Below are 14040 nucleotides of genomic sequence, written 5' to 3' on the forward strand. Positions count from 1 at the left end.
TAGGATATTATGTGTATGTATTATATGTATATTTACAAAATTAAAATAACTTCTATGGTTAATCTGACTCCTGTAAAATTACTCTATGTAAATTGTTCTTTCCATGGGTTTTGTGAAGTGCCGAAAACAGCTAAATGCCTATCCTTTAGAGTCTGGAAATCCTAGTATGAAACAATGAGAAGAGTTAGAACATAATTTTCATTCAGACCAAGAAGAATACATGATCTTTCCAGCCCAAGTCTTCCCAGGCACTACATCTAAACTATATGAATTCCTTTTCCTTATCCCAATGATGAGGATTAACTTTATTTCTATCCAATCACTTCTCATGTGAATAATATAAGAACCCAAGTCTTTATTCAGAACTAAATAACTTAATGGCAGAATCAAGACTTTCTCTGGACAGTGTAATAAAAATTCCTTGGGGGTATTTTAATATTCTTGTTCTTTAAGCCAAAAGAATAAATAGAGAATATGACTGAAAATGAAAACAAAAATATTTACCACTATTGGCTTTCTAGAATCTTAAAAATAATCTTAATTTTTTTTTACATTCTAATAGAGTTATGTACCTATTTTCCATTTAAGAAAGTGTTCTTACAGAACCAGACAGATATTGCTTTTCCAACCACTCCAATGGTTTGTTTAAACAGTGCTGCAGAGTCCAACATGAATCACCCAAAGTTACTCAACTTGTTGGGAGCAGAGTTGGGATTTGTGTCACATTAAGATGTAGGACATTGCTGGCAAGTCTTCAGTGTTCAAAATACTAGAAGAGGAACATACTAGGGGAGAAACAGAGGTGGCGGTCAAAATATGAATAAAATGAAGGTAAGGAGAAGAAATGCTGAATTCAGAGAGTATATGTTTAGGAATTAAAAAATTAATTCAAGTTGAATCGTGCAACTAAATTCTTAAAATCCATTAGAACATAAGCTCTCTGAGGACAAGGACATTTACTGTGTTTCATTGCCATATAACCAATCTCGAACGGTGCTTGGTGCATAGAAGGTAATAAATATATACTCATTGGATGAAGAAAAAGAGGAAATAATAGAAGAGAATCACTAACGTATGAAAAAATAAAAAAATGGAAACATGAGCATAAAAGTAGATATGGTGTAGTTTATAGTTTAATAGAAAGTCCAATAGATTCAGTGGATATGAGCTATATTCCGAATCCTTAGGGGCTTCTACCTTTTTAGACAAGTCATAACTTTTTATGCCTCTGTTTCTCAATTTACAAATTATCTCTTCCTTCATGCTTTAAAATGATACTATGAGTTGTTATTAAAAGAGAAAGGTAAGCAAGAACGAACAAAGACATGTGATTTGGGGCATAATGCTTTTCTGGGAATGCAGAAATGCTGATTTGCACAAACATGTAAAGGAGTCAGCAGAGAAACTGGCATGAAGCATACTAAGAAAAAGAACAGGGAGAGAGAAAGAAGAGGAACAAAAGTTTGAATTTATTGTACCATTAACAAATTAGTACACTGTTCAGTGGCTGGAGACATTTTTTTTTTGTATGTATCTTTGCAGTACGTGTAAATACTCTTCGGTATTAAAAGGCAATAAAGTTATCTGAGAGAAAAGACAGGTTAAGATGGTTTGATACCTTAGAATACAATGAAATATTGATACACAAAGCCAAAATGGCCTAATTAGAAAAATAAGAGATATTTAAGATAAAATTGAGAGGGTGGGAAGGTAGATGAAGGGGAAAAACTGATCTAAATGGAAAAGGAGAAACAAAGTGGGATGTGCAGAAAGAGGTGAGCCACTTGGCCATCTGCTACATGGCAGGAAAGAGCTGATCCTAGACAACCCAAGATGGTTTCAAAAGCAAGCTGAACATTGTATGGCTGGTCAAATTAAATTAAAAAAAGACCAGCTCTACTGAAAATTGTATAAGCCAAAAACAAGAAGGCGAAAAGAACATTGAATTTTAATATTATGAACTATACACGCTTGACCAGTGGTCCCACTTTAAGTGCTTCCCTAACTGTAGATCAGATACCAGAGTGAGTCTCTAGGTCTAACTCTCTATAACAGGGAAGAGAGGATAGGAGATAGGTCACTAATCTGCTCTCTACTCTTTGGATGTCACCAAACCCTTCAGAGTTTGTGAATTCCAGTAAAAGAATTTCACGAACTCTTTCAGAGTCTGGATTGCCTCCTCAGTAAATTTATAAAATAATTTGTGTCCAATGGAGGATATTTCAGTTTCTTCTAGTTTTTAATGTCCTGGGGCTTAAAATAAGTATGGTCAAAGTGGAGAAAAATTATTTGAGAACACCATTCTGAAATATCAATAAGAACAGTTGCAAGGATCTAGAAGAATCTATTGGGCTAAAAATGAAGACCATTTTAAATTGAAGGGAAGAAATCCTTTGATAAATTGAATGAATCATGTTGACCTTTGCAAACAGTAATGATTCATAGTGTCACTGAGTTCACAGTGGTTTGCCATGCAACCCAATACAAAGATTTAAGACAAAACAAAACAAATTTGGCCTAAGATGAAAGTACCAATACATTCTTGTATCCAAGAGTCTGTTGTCAAGCAGGCTGTCCCAAGCAGAAATACATTTTCTTTCAGGACCAGAGTTTCCTGGTTGCAATTTAATTAATCAGCTCTTTTTATAGTAATCTCAAGTTTGCAATCTTCCAATCAGTTCTTTCCAGACAAATAGAGGGTAGGAAAAAATTTAAAGCCCAGGCAAAATAATCCTACAAATGAATGGTTCAAGTGTTATGTGACTTGCTAAAAAATAACTTATCATGGTGAAATAATGAGTGTGGTAGTGAAAAACCACTAATCACACAGAGAAAATACAGAATTACATGTATTTCCCAGCCCTATATTAGAATCCTTAAGATATATATGTATGCATAGATTAATGTGGTGAAAAACGAAATTATATTACCTTATGAAAGAAATACCCATTTTAGGAAAGCTGGCATAGTCACTATATCTATAGAATATTTAAAATGCTATTTTGCCCTTTATTATAATGAAGACTAAGGATGTTTTTATTTTAAAGAAATCAGGGAGGAAGGGAGTAATTCTAGTGTTTCTAGGATAAAACCCTAATACTAATGGGTAAATTGGTTTGGGAAATAACACAGCAGACACAATTACTAGGATTGTCTCTCCTCCCCTTTCTCAGGCTCCAGGATAAAGAAGAATCAATTAGCCCTCAACAGACTATGACCTTGAAGGTTACAGCTCTGAGCATAATGTACTGAATATGCTGAGACAGATAGAAGAGGGAGAAACTCCTGAAACCAATGAAGAGCATATTTCGGATACGATAATGTCATTTTAAAATACACATGATGATGCTTAGTTCATGTCAAAAGCATGCATGATGAAACGAAAGCTCCAGTTCTTTCTGTGACTAAGCAATACTTTCTTAGATGAAAAGAAAAAAAAAATGAAAGAGATTACAAAAGCACAAAATTCAGTTCCAAGCCTTTTTTTTTTTCCTTTGCTTCCCTTTAGTTGGTGGTTACAAGCTTTTTTAAACAACCAACATGATCACTTATGATTGTCTGCAAACAAAGCTCCAAGGACCAACCTTTAACAAAAAAGACTCACAATTTTTGAGATACTAATAATTTGTCTTTAGGCACTACTAAAAAAAATGAACACAGAGTTTCCCACACAGAAAACCATATATGCTGTACAGTGTTCACCAACTGTCCATCGCTAACTTTCCAGGAGAAAACTACTTCCCAGACTGCGTTTCCAGGCTTATTTCCAATGCACTTCCGAAGGTGCAGCTGTGCATCGGGCCGGCACTGGTCACTGTGATGCTTTTAGGCAGCACTAAATCTTTTCCACTCAATGCAAATGCCAGAAAATCAATGCCCTGGCTTGCAAAAAAAAAATGTTTAAAGAAACTATATGGAATGTATAATGTACTAAAACACTTAACAGAAGAATTTGCCTTACACATTCATTTCTCATAAAGTCACCATATACTTTTTGATAGGTCCTAGATCAGGAAAATGTGCTGGATGTTTCCCTTTGTTCGCTTGTTTTCTTCCAATGACAAAATTACAGAATTTAGCTGACAAGTTTTTCCAAAGGCTTCCTATTCCTTTACTGGGCCAGTAAACCTATTCGGCCCCGTTTTCAGTAAAGACAAGTTTAAAATGCTCAAGACAAAGGAGTAACCTTGTCCTCTCGGTGAATTTTGCTTCTCCTTGCAGGATCTGTACTTGCTTTTTATAGCCTGTCATTTCATCTGGGTATTATTTCCCGGTCACTTTGCCAGGTGGGAAGAGGCGATGAATGCAGTGATGTCTGTCAGACCTTTAATGATGCTTCAGGGATTTGATAAAGATACAAAGCAGTGTCTGCAGAAAGAGGCTTCTTCCCTAATTACACCTGAAAAACAAGCCTCTCTCTCTCTCTTTTTTTTTAAACCTTTGCCAGTGAAACTGGTGTGTAAGAAACAGTCTGGAATCACAAGCAGAAATCAAGTTCTCCTGTGTTTCTATAACACACGGGCTCTACCTCATCCTGACCATAATGTCTGGAAGAGATATTCTTTATTCTTTATTACTATCGAGAGGGAAGCAGAAGGAGGAGTATTTCATCACTGAATCCTTATCCTCAACTCACCTTTAACTCTAAGAGATTTCACGTACGTTACTAAGAACCGAGTTCTCTGATCTTTTACACTGTTCTACTAAGGACATATTCATCAATGGAAAATAGTGATAGGAGATAAACAAAAGTAAATTAGAAACATTTTTAAAAAGCAATAGAAAACTCTTCCCTTTTCTATTGATGTTTACAACATTCTGACTAGTCATGGTTTCATCCTTGTCAACTTTCCATTAGAGAGCATTGCGATGCGCCAGGGCAAGCAGCAGCATACTGTTCTGTATTGTTTTGAAAGCGTGGGCTCCCTCTCTCCCAGGTTATTAAGCTGGGCTGCTGCAACCTGACAAGCAAGTGACACATGCCTGAAAAACAGCGACGTACCTTACTAATGGGCCTTGTACTTTGTAATGACCGACAAGGACGCTACTTAAACATTTGATTACAGAAGACTAGAGCAATCTGGGAAAATCCTTTCATGCAGGGCTGTATTATATCTTAAATAGAATAAGGCTGCCCCTAATAAGTGCCCAGTAACCAAAACTACAATCTGGGTAGGACACCAATCATCCGATGGCAGTGAGAGGTGAGCACTGTAAATGTCTAAAGACTTGATGCAGTATCGGGAAGAACCGATTGAAATACAGACGTGGGGAGAGGTGGTTAAGGAAGAAGAGATGGGGAAGGGGATTGCTGAGAGGCAGAGGGGAACTGAAAGTTGAAGAGAGGTAACGGGAAGATGATATGGGGGGAAAGAAAGACACAAAATCATACTCACTGCTATATGGAAGTCACACTTACATGAATAAATGATGATCTGATATTTTAATTTCAAAAAACGTTAGAAATAAATTGAATTTAAGTTATATTCAAGCATGACCTGAAGATGCTGAAGTTTGGGTCCCCCACCCCAGATTTAACAACCCAGCTAGAAGGAGTTGCTATTAGAGCACTGATTCATGCCAGCAGTTTGCCAGATCTTTTTACTCATCTCTTCAACGCCACCCGAAGCATCCCAGTCACATGATAGGCTTAAACCGAACCATGCAATTAGAGCGCAAGAAGAAAAGAAAACAGCTGCATGCTCTGGAGAACACTTTGTAGGACCTCGAGCCCACCCCCTGGCCTTTATTCACCATCACCTCTCTCTCTACTTACAAAGTTTAGGAGCAGTTTGGAGATTAGTTTCTGTTGTTTGTGGCTGAGTTGCTGACTTGGGTGTTCTCACCTCGGGGTTCCGAGTGGGGGGAGGGAAGGACGGTGCAGTGGACGGCAAGAAAGAAAAGGCAAAAACACGATTCTTCGGGGTGGGTACCGCGGAAGGTTCAGAGGACACAAGAGCATTGTCAACTTGCAGTGTAACTTGAACCTCAGTTTCAGACTGAGCCCTAGAGACAGGTGAAGTGTATGCCTCAGATGCTACCCACACCGCTGAGGCAGCCGTTGGATCCAGAGAAATAATAGGGTCCTGGCCTAACCCCCCAGGGTCAAGGTGAGTGGGGGAGTCGTACTCAAATATCTTGTCCACAAAGACCCACTTGAGGCCGGCAATGCAGAGGCAGAGGCTGACCAGGCAAGCCAGAATGGGGACAATGCAGATCTTTTCCGAGTTGAGACAACCTCTCAGGCGCTCGGCTTCCAGGCAGACGCAGCAGGGCACCGCCAGGCCCACGAGGCCGGGGCTTCTCCCATCTTCAGTCTGGGTCTCTGGCATGTCTTCTGCTGCCGGAAGCCCATCCAGAGACGGGTCCGCACTCAGCTGAGTGGAGGGGCTGGAGGACCTCTCGGGGGCCCCCTCAGACATGTCTGGGGAATAGATCTCCATCGGCTCACCTCCAGAAGGCCTGGCCTCTCTCACGGTCCATTACCATGCAGAGCCCCCCCCAACCAAATGATACAGCATCTTACAGGGGGAAATCGATAAGTCGTCCAAGTCCAAGGCCATTATCACAAGCAAGAGGAGTTCAGGAGGCAGGAAGGGGCGGGGGGGAAGCCTCTAGCAACTACCAAATAAAAGTATATTGTAATTCTTTACTGCTGTTTGGGGGCCACTTTGGCAGTTCTTTTAAATGCTTCTCCAAACCATCCCGGCTGGTCCAGAGGACATGGGGCCAAAATAGAAACCCGGCTGATGATGGGTCGATTAAGTAAACCAGTAGCCCAAACTGAAAGGCATGTTCCTCACCTCGAGCATCTGAAGCTGGTATCTGCTCAGATGGAGAAAACAACTGTCATGCAGGAGAAGTAGGAGCAGAAGCAGGACCAGCGCTGGCGGCGGCGGCGGCAGCAGCGGCGGCGGCAGGAGAGGCAGCAGTGACAGTAGCAACAGCATCCTGTAGTGTTAATGCGACGGCGGAACGGGGCTGAATCATTACAGAGCAGCAGGTGCCTGCCCTCCGAGCATCACTGCAAGCAGCATCATCGCGAGGGACCCGAAGGGAAGAGTGCGGCCAGGAGGGGCGGTGACTCCCCTCCCCGCCCTGCCTCCGCCCTCACCCCCAACCACTCCTCTTTGTGCTTCTGGAGCGCTCATTCACTTTCTTCCTCTGCGGCTCTCCCTTTCTTCATAGTCTCTTGCTCTTCCTTTCCCCTCCTCTTTCAAAGACGTTCTCTCTCTCTCTTTCAGTCTCTTTCTTTTTCCTCCCTCCTCTCCCAGCCCCCACCCTCCTCTATCCGCACTCTAGAGCTGCTGGCTGGGCTGAGTAAGATCAGGATCCCCAGCAACACAGGACTGCCAGTGACTTCCTATTTTATCCAATTAGAAGGAATAAAGGCCATCAAATCAAAGAGAAGCAGGCAGGCACCAGTTAAGCTTAGTCCCCACGGCCCCCACCCCTTTTCTTTCTCTCTTTTTCTCTGCAAAAACCGCCCCAGTCTTCCACCCCCCCGCCTTGTTTGCTTTCAGTCTTGCTGGCTCTTGCCTTCACCCACGGGTTGGGTCAGAGAAAAGCCAGCGATCAATGCTAGCAATCTAACAAAGCTGGGATAGGGTGGGGGCTGTAGGTGGGACCTTATGGGTTGGACCTGAGGCTTGGCAAAGTCTGATATCTGATTCCTCCCCAGAGAGGTAAGCTTTGCAACAGCAATTTCTCCTGCCTGCTGCTGAGAGCTCGCGTTCCTTCCCCAGCCCTCTAATAAGTTTTGTTCACCAAGAGGACTGTTATTACCGGATTTTCAACCGACAGTTAGGACGTTTTTGCTAACCATGGACAGCTCTGCCTCCAGCCCTTTGCAGAAAGATTGTGTGAGACTTTGTAATGCCCAGTGCAAAGTGCTGAGTGTGTGCTGGAGGAGGTGGGGGCTGCTGGGCAGGGGGGAGAGGTATATATATATATATCCTAACTCCAGTCCCCTTTAAATTTCCATTTCCCTGTCCCACCCACAGCAGCCCTAGACTCATGGCAAGCTAATAAGAAACACTGGTAAGGAACAGAGCAACCCAGGGAGCAAAGGCTACCACTTCATTTTGAAATCAGCCTTCACTGTGACTCCACACTGCGGAGGTTTGAATTCCCTGGGCGAGGTAATGTATACCACATGTCCACGGCTATAGCTGCACTGCAAGAACTAAGCAGAGTTTTTTGTGAGAGCATGCCTTTTGGGGTTAGGTTTCAGTAGCTTTACCTTAGATAGTTTCAATGCTGATTTTCCCCCCCTTTAAAACAGAAGTCCTTAGAAGACCAAAAGAAATGCACTATCCTTAACAGAGACAGGCTCCCCTGAACTTGCCGATCATTACACATCAATGTACACCGTATGCATCTGGCCCTTTAACCCACGCTGTACTGTGACTGGACATTGAATGGTTTCCAAGGAAGCATTTTGCTCACCTATGTCAACAGGAGACTTAAAAATGCTCTCTAAATCTATATTATATAACCATCATATGAGTCTCAGGAGCAATAAAATTTAAGGCTGGAGTCCTGAGAAAATCCGCTTTAAGCACATTCAATTTTGTGTAGTGCAGTCTTCACTGCTGTAGATTATTTTTCAGCTTTTAAGTGGGCATGGAATTAGAATATTATTATTTCTTTCAAAATGAAATGAGTCTGTAATTATAAAGTTAAAAGAGTAATAACATCTTAAAATGTGTTTGCAGTACTATAGCTAACACAACAAATGCTCAAACTAATTTAAATAACGATGATTATGACTATGACAAGCTTATGAGCAAAATGAGCTATCCTAAAGTTCACCTGTGCATAACCTGCACTTATATCCCAGTAACTGGTATCTTAAAATAATTATTATGCTTAAGTTCTAGCTTTAACTATTTGATTTGAAAGTAGTGAGAATTTTCTTAAGGATTCTAGCAATGGACATGAAATTTCACTCCATAGAAAATCTATATTGAAGCATTTACAGTATTCATACTGAGAGGTATTAAGATTTTAATTATTAATATTCATGTAAATATTCAAAACCAATACAAGCAATGAATTGCTTATGCTAAGTTAGGGTAATTTATAATTCCTTTAAATATGACTCAGGCTAAATATGTGGCACTTAACTCCTCAATTCTACCTCCAACCAATATTTCACTCAAATATAATAGATTGGCATTTCATCCACAGACAAGGTCGTCTAAATTTCAAAGACCAAAATGGGATTCAGGTAGCCCAAGTCAGACAGGGAAGAAAGATCCCAAGAATAGTAAGCTGTAGTTAAGAAAAGTGGTCCTTAACTTGCCCAAATAACAACTACACACCTCTCCTTAACCATTAGGATCAGACAGACGTAGCAGACAAAGATATTAATAAGCACTAGCTATCATATCAAAGACACCCAGCACTTAACAAAGGAAAACAACGCATCATACATAGGCTAGGACAAAACAGACAGACCTGTGGGCTGGCACAGCTGTTCTTTCTCCTTGACTACACAACTCAGACTGTGGCATATGTACATGGACCAGACCCCTATAGCATCTAGAAGCTCAGATCAGCTTGCGGAAAGCCTGCATCCTATAAAGTTGTTTCCTACCAAAATGGAAGGTGACTGTAACGGAGGAAAGGGAGTAGGACAGCAGGTAAAGAATAAAAGGGCCGAAACCGGTTTGGCTCAGTGGATAGAGCGTCGGCCTGCGGACTGAAAGGTCCCAGGTTCGATTCCGGTCAAGGGCATGTACCTTGGTTGCGGGCACATCCCCAGTAGGGGGTGTGCAGGAGGCAGCTGATCGATGTTTCTCTCTCATCGGTGTTTCTAACTCTCTATCCCTCTCTCTTCCTCTCTGTAAAAAATCAATAAAATATATTTAAAAAAAAAAGAATAAAAGGAATTCTCCATGAGTTCTGTCCTTGAGAATAGGAGCCAGAAGTTGCCTTTAACCCTTTATCTAATCCTCTTGAGCAATAATGATGTGAGGAAGGGTAGTGTATATGGGATCAGAATTTCCTTCAGATAAAACATGCCTGTTTGTAGGAAGAAATGCAAAGAGATATCAATTTAATTCTTTAGACTTCACCCTTATTTCAATGACTCCTTAAAAGGGAACAAGAGACAATTTTTTACTACCCTTTAAAAACCACATTACCACCTCCTAGATAACAACAAAAGTTACGTTTATGGAGCTCTTATCTTTGTGTCAGAAACTCTGCCTGGTTCTTAACATACATTGTTGTTGTTTTTTATCATCACAAATCCTGTACACAGTACCTATTAACAGACTGAGGCAGCTTAGATCACTTGGCCATAGACAAAGAGCTATTTAAGCTACAGGATCAAGATCTGAGCAAAAGTCTGACTCATGCTATTTCTGATGAAAAACATTGCATCTCTTTTTTAATCAAAAGAACACATGTGATTATGTATTGCTTACCTATCACTTCAATGGAAGAATAAGCAAACCAGAAAGTGAAACACTGAAATAGCCATTCCCTTAATGTAATTAAGTAAACGAACTTAAAGGCACCTAGTTTCCAAAATAATAGCCCTCTAAAATTTTGCCTGCTGATTTTCAGACATTGTAAGGATTAAGCACAGGCTATTTAAATATTATCTATTTATAGTTTAGATGCAATGAACTCTTCTGCAGTCCCAGTTTGAGGATTTTCTTTGGAAAGCTATTTCAGTTCTGTATTGCTATGAAATAAACTGTCCAGAGATATCAGCCATTGTATATTATCTCACTAGACTGCAGGTTTACTGGGTTCAGCTGAGTGGTTCTTCTGCTCCATTTGATGGCAGCTGGGGCTGAAACAGCTGGAGATGCAATTGGGCTGAAACATTGAAGATGGCTCACACACAACTGGCAGCTGATGCCAGATGTCAGCTGGGAGCCCAGCTGGGATTGGCAGATGGTGCACCAACATGTGGCCTCTCTAAGTGGCTGGGCTTCTCACAGTGTGGCAGCTGGATTCTGAGAGGAAGCATTCCTAGAGGGAGGAAGTACAAGCTGCCAGGCCTCCTAAAGTCTCGATCTGGAATCGGCACAGGTTATTTCCACTGCATACTGGTTAAGCAGTCACAGTGCCACCTGAGATTCAAGGAGGGGACAAATACATCTTTATGGACGAGGGACAAAGAATCAAATAATCCACCATAGAAGCTAAGGAAGTAAATATTAGTATGTCAATCCAAGTCAAGAGCAGACAAAGTAATATAGAAAGATATTTGACTTTTCAAAAACACTATTTCTGATCCACTTACATAATATTTCAGCTTCTTTCTAAACCAGCTTCACTGAAGAAAAATTCTATTATACCATCAGATAAAAGATACTCAAATTCCTCTGCTACCTCAATTCAAACTAAGCTCTTTGGTTCTGCAATAATTTTATGTATTCTATTATCAGAAGTATTTAGCATAGCTCCAGCAGATGAAAGAGGCTGATAAATGCTATTTTGCTTTTGACCATATTACCCAAACTTCTTTTCTCTTTTGATTTCCCCCCAGTATTTTGGCTATTTCACTCTTAAAATATTTATCCCTGTACTTTGATGCAGAAAAATAAAGAAAAAATAAGGGGATAAGAAGTTTATCCTTGCTCCTAAATTTTATGGCTTATAAAATAGAATTTACTTTGGGGTATCTAATGCCACAATGACAGCAGTAATTTTATTTTGGGATGACAATCTTTGGAGATGACTATGTAGAACTTATAATGATTTATTTGCTAATGAATTATGAAATCATTATCTCACAAGAAACCTTCAGGACCTGAAGGTAACCTTAAAAACGTGCTGCTTCCAATGAGAGAGAGAGAGAGAGGACAGAGTATGCAAATGGATCCGTTTGCCTCTACACACCCATCTGAAAACTAACCTCCAACTCAAGTCTCAGTTCCTCCCTGGAGCCCTTCTTGCTTCCAAGCCACATACCCAGCATGTCCTAACCAGGCCATTATTGCGCATATCTTCACAGTTGGTGTTATTATTTAATTATGTCTTGTATATAGGACTGAAGAAAGTAATTCTTTGAAGGTCGGATCTATCACTACCTAGTTGTCCCAAACCTAGAGCTATGCTATTTCTTCAATACATTTTGTTTGGTTTTATTTTCACTGAGATTGAATTATATAGATTATGCCACTTCTAATAAATTGGCAGACATTTTTCATACCATCTGCCTATTTAAAATAGCTTTTATAATCTCCTCCATTTCTTCAGATATTTTAATGTCCAGTTCCAATGCATCCTATAAAATTTTTCTGATTGACCCAAATAAGCCTTCCATGAATGTATCTTGTTCTAGTGAAACTCGATTACCCCAATTATGCTTAACTCAGCCGCCACAGATCTTTTCAGTGGATGAAAAATTGAGAATAAACCAAAATGTAACTGTTTTTTCCTATAATTCTTCTCTCATCGGCTAAAGAGAAAAGTTTTCTGAGGGTAAACCTAATCAATGTGGTCTTTGACGTTTTACATTATACATAATTCTAAACGGGTGAGATGAAACTCATTTCACCTTAGTGGGCAGGTATTTTACTCCCCACTTTGAGGCTTAGTCAAGACTCTGATTATACCTTATTCTTATCCAGTGAAAATTTACTCATAGAAGACAATTTGACTTCATTTTAAGAATTATTTTGTGAGACGCTGTTTAAATGTTTGATATTGACCGTGGGTCTGTGCTCTCATTTTGTACCAAGATGATCAATTTACTCTGGCACATTGTGTTCTTTATGAGTTCAGATCCCTTGTAGCACAAGATACAGTAAATGATCTCAAAGATGAGAATGTGAGAATTTGATGTAGGAAGATATTTTTATTAAATGGGATAGTTATAAAGAGTCTACTTTACTTTGGGAGAACTTATTAATTTCTCACTCCCCATAAGTAAAATCATCGATTACAAGCAGCCACTGTTTATTTTATCTTTAATTTTACAAGTCACTTTTCTTTTACAATTATACTGGGCATGTTTTGGAACTAGATGGAGATGGTGGTTGCACAACAATTGTGATAAATAGAATAAATTGTTAACATTAATATAGATAATTTTATGTTAAGTGAATTCCAACTCAATAATAAAAATTAAGTGGATATGCATCATAGCTTCAGCTTCTCCCACACTTAATTTTAAAAGGAAAACATGTTCTATATGACTCGTTTTACGAGTGGACTGCACTAAAATAATGAGACTTTTTTATGTGTAGGCTGCCCTTCTACAAAATCTCAGTAGGCCACGTGGCATTAAGTCTCTGACAATGATTAATTATGAACTCTGAAGCGATTGATGTTGCTGATGCAATACTGCATCTCAAGAAACTTCAAAGTACAAATAAAAATATAATAAAGTGATATGTCCTTGAGAGTTTCAATTCAAAATAGTTTTATGAAAAAATGAGAAAGGTTTATAACTATGCCATTTTACATAGTCAAAATATTATTTCTCATTGTTCGACTCCATCCATTGCCTATTTAGGAATTACTAGAATTATGAGCAAAGGATGGAGGAAAGTGGCAGTATTTCTGAATTATCAGTATTTCCTCTACAGTGTGTTTTGTTATGAAACATGTGATAAACTTACCACCAGAATGCAAGTTCATAAGGGCAAGAACTGTGTCTGTTTCCATCACTATATCTCCACTACCTAGGACATGTCTGGCACACAGTAAGTACTGTTGAATGAATGTATCAATATGGAAACTCAACTAAAGGGGGATGCGTAAACTATGTGAAAATGTTTTAAAGATATGGGTGCTTCAGTTAGAATTTTGCTCGTGTGAATAAATGGAAATAATGTTAAACTACTCTGTGTGTTTGAATAACAGAAAGAAGAAAAATCCGAAGGAAATTACCTTTATAGTGACTATTCTGATGTTGTATAAATGGATGGTCTTTTATAATGTTGACTAGAGCAGTGTATGTATTAGTTACATTAAACAAATACATTTGCTTTGTTTCATTAATACTTACAACTGTAAGTTAAGTTCATAGCACAAGGCAGCACAACTTAGAGAGAATTAGTTTGTTTA

General features: G+C 39.4%; 2 protein-coding genes across 5 annotated transcripts in view; both read right to left on the reverse strand.

Moving 5' to 3' along the window:
- The window catches only part of NRG1 (neuregulin 1), a 993276-nt gene that overhangs the window by 99357 nt on the left and 879879 nt on the right, over positions 1 to 14040 (reverse strand). For 3 of the 4 annotated variants that reach the window (XM_028152541.2, XM_028152542.2, XM_028152548.2), the window contains exon 1: positions 5777 to 6443. The exons of the other annotated variant lie outside the window; for it this stretch is intronic. In XM_028152541.2, coding sequence (XP_028008342.1) covers positions 5777 to 6443 — 667 coding nt within the window. Of the gene's footprint in view, positions 1 to 5776; positions 6444 to 14040 lie in introns of those variants that run through there. 4 annotated transcript variants of the gene reach the window in all.
- LOC129149999 (uncharacterized) lies at positions 6762 to 6950 on the reverse strand. Its single transcript, XM_054720060.1, has one exon. The coding sequence runs from the start codon at positions 6948 to 6950 to the stop codon at positions 6762 to 6764; it is 189 nt and encodes a 62-aa protein (XP_054576035.1).

This window comes from Eptesicus fuscus, chromosome 8 (assembly GCF_027574615.1).
Source record: "Eptesicus fuscus isolate TK198812 chromosome 8, DD_ASM_mEF_20220401, whole genome shotgun sequence".
Classification (NCBI taxonomy): domain Eukaryota; kingdom Metazoa; phylum Chordata; class Mammalia; order Chiroptera; family Vespertilionidae; genus Eptesicus; species Eptesicus fuscus.

Excerpts from the sequence above, each read along its gene's own strand:
- LOC129149999 (XM_054720060.1), bottom strand. The coding sequence starts at position 6,950 with ATGCTGTTGCTACTGTCACTGCTGCCTCTCCTGCCGCCGCCGCTGCTG.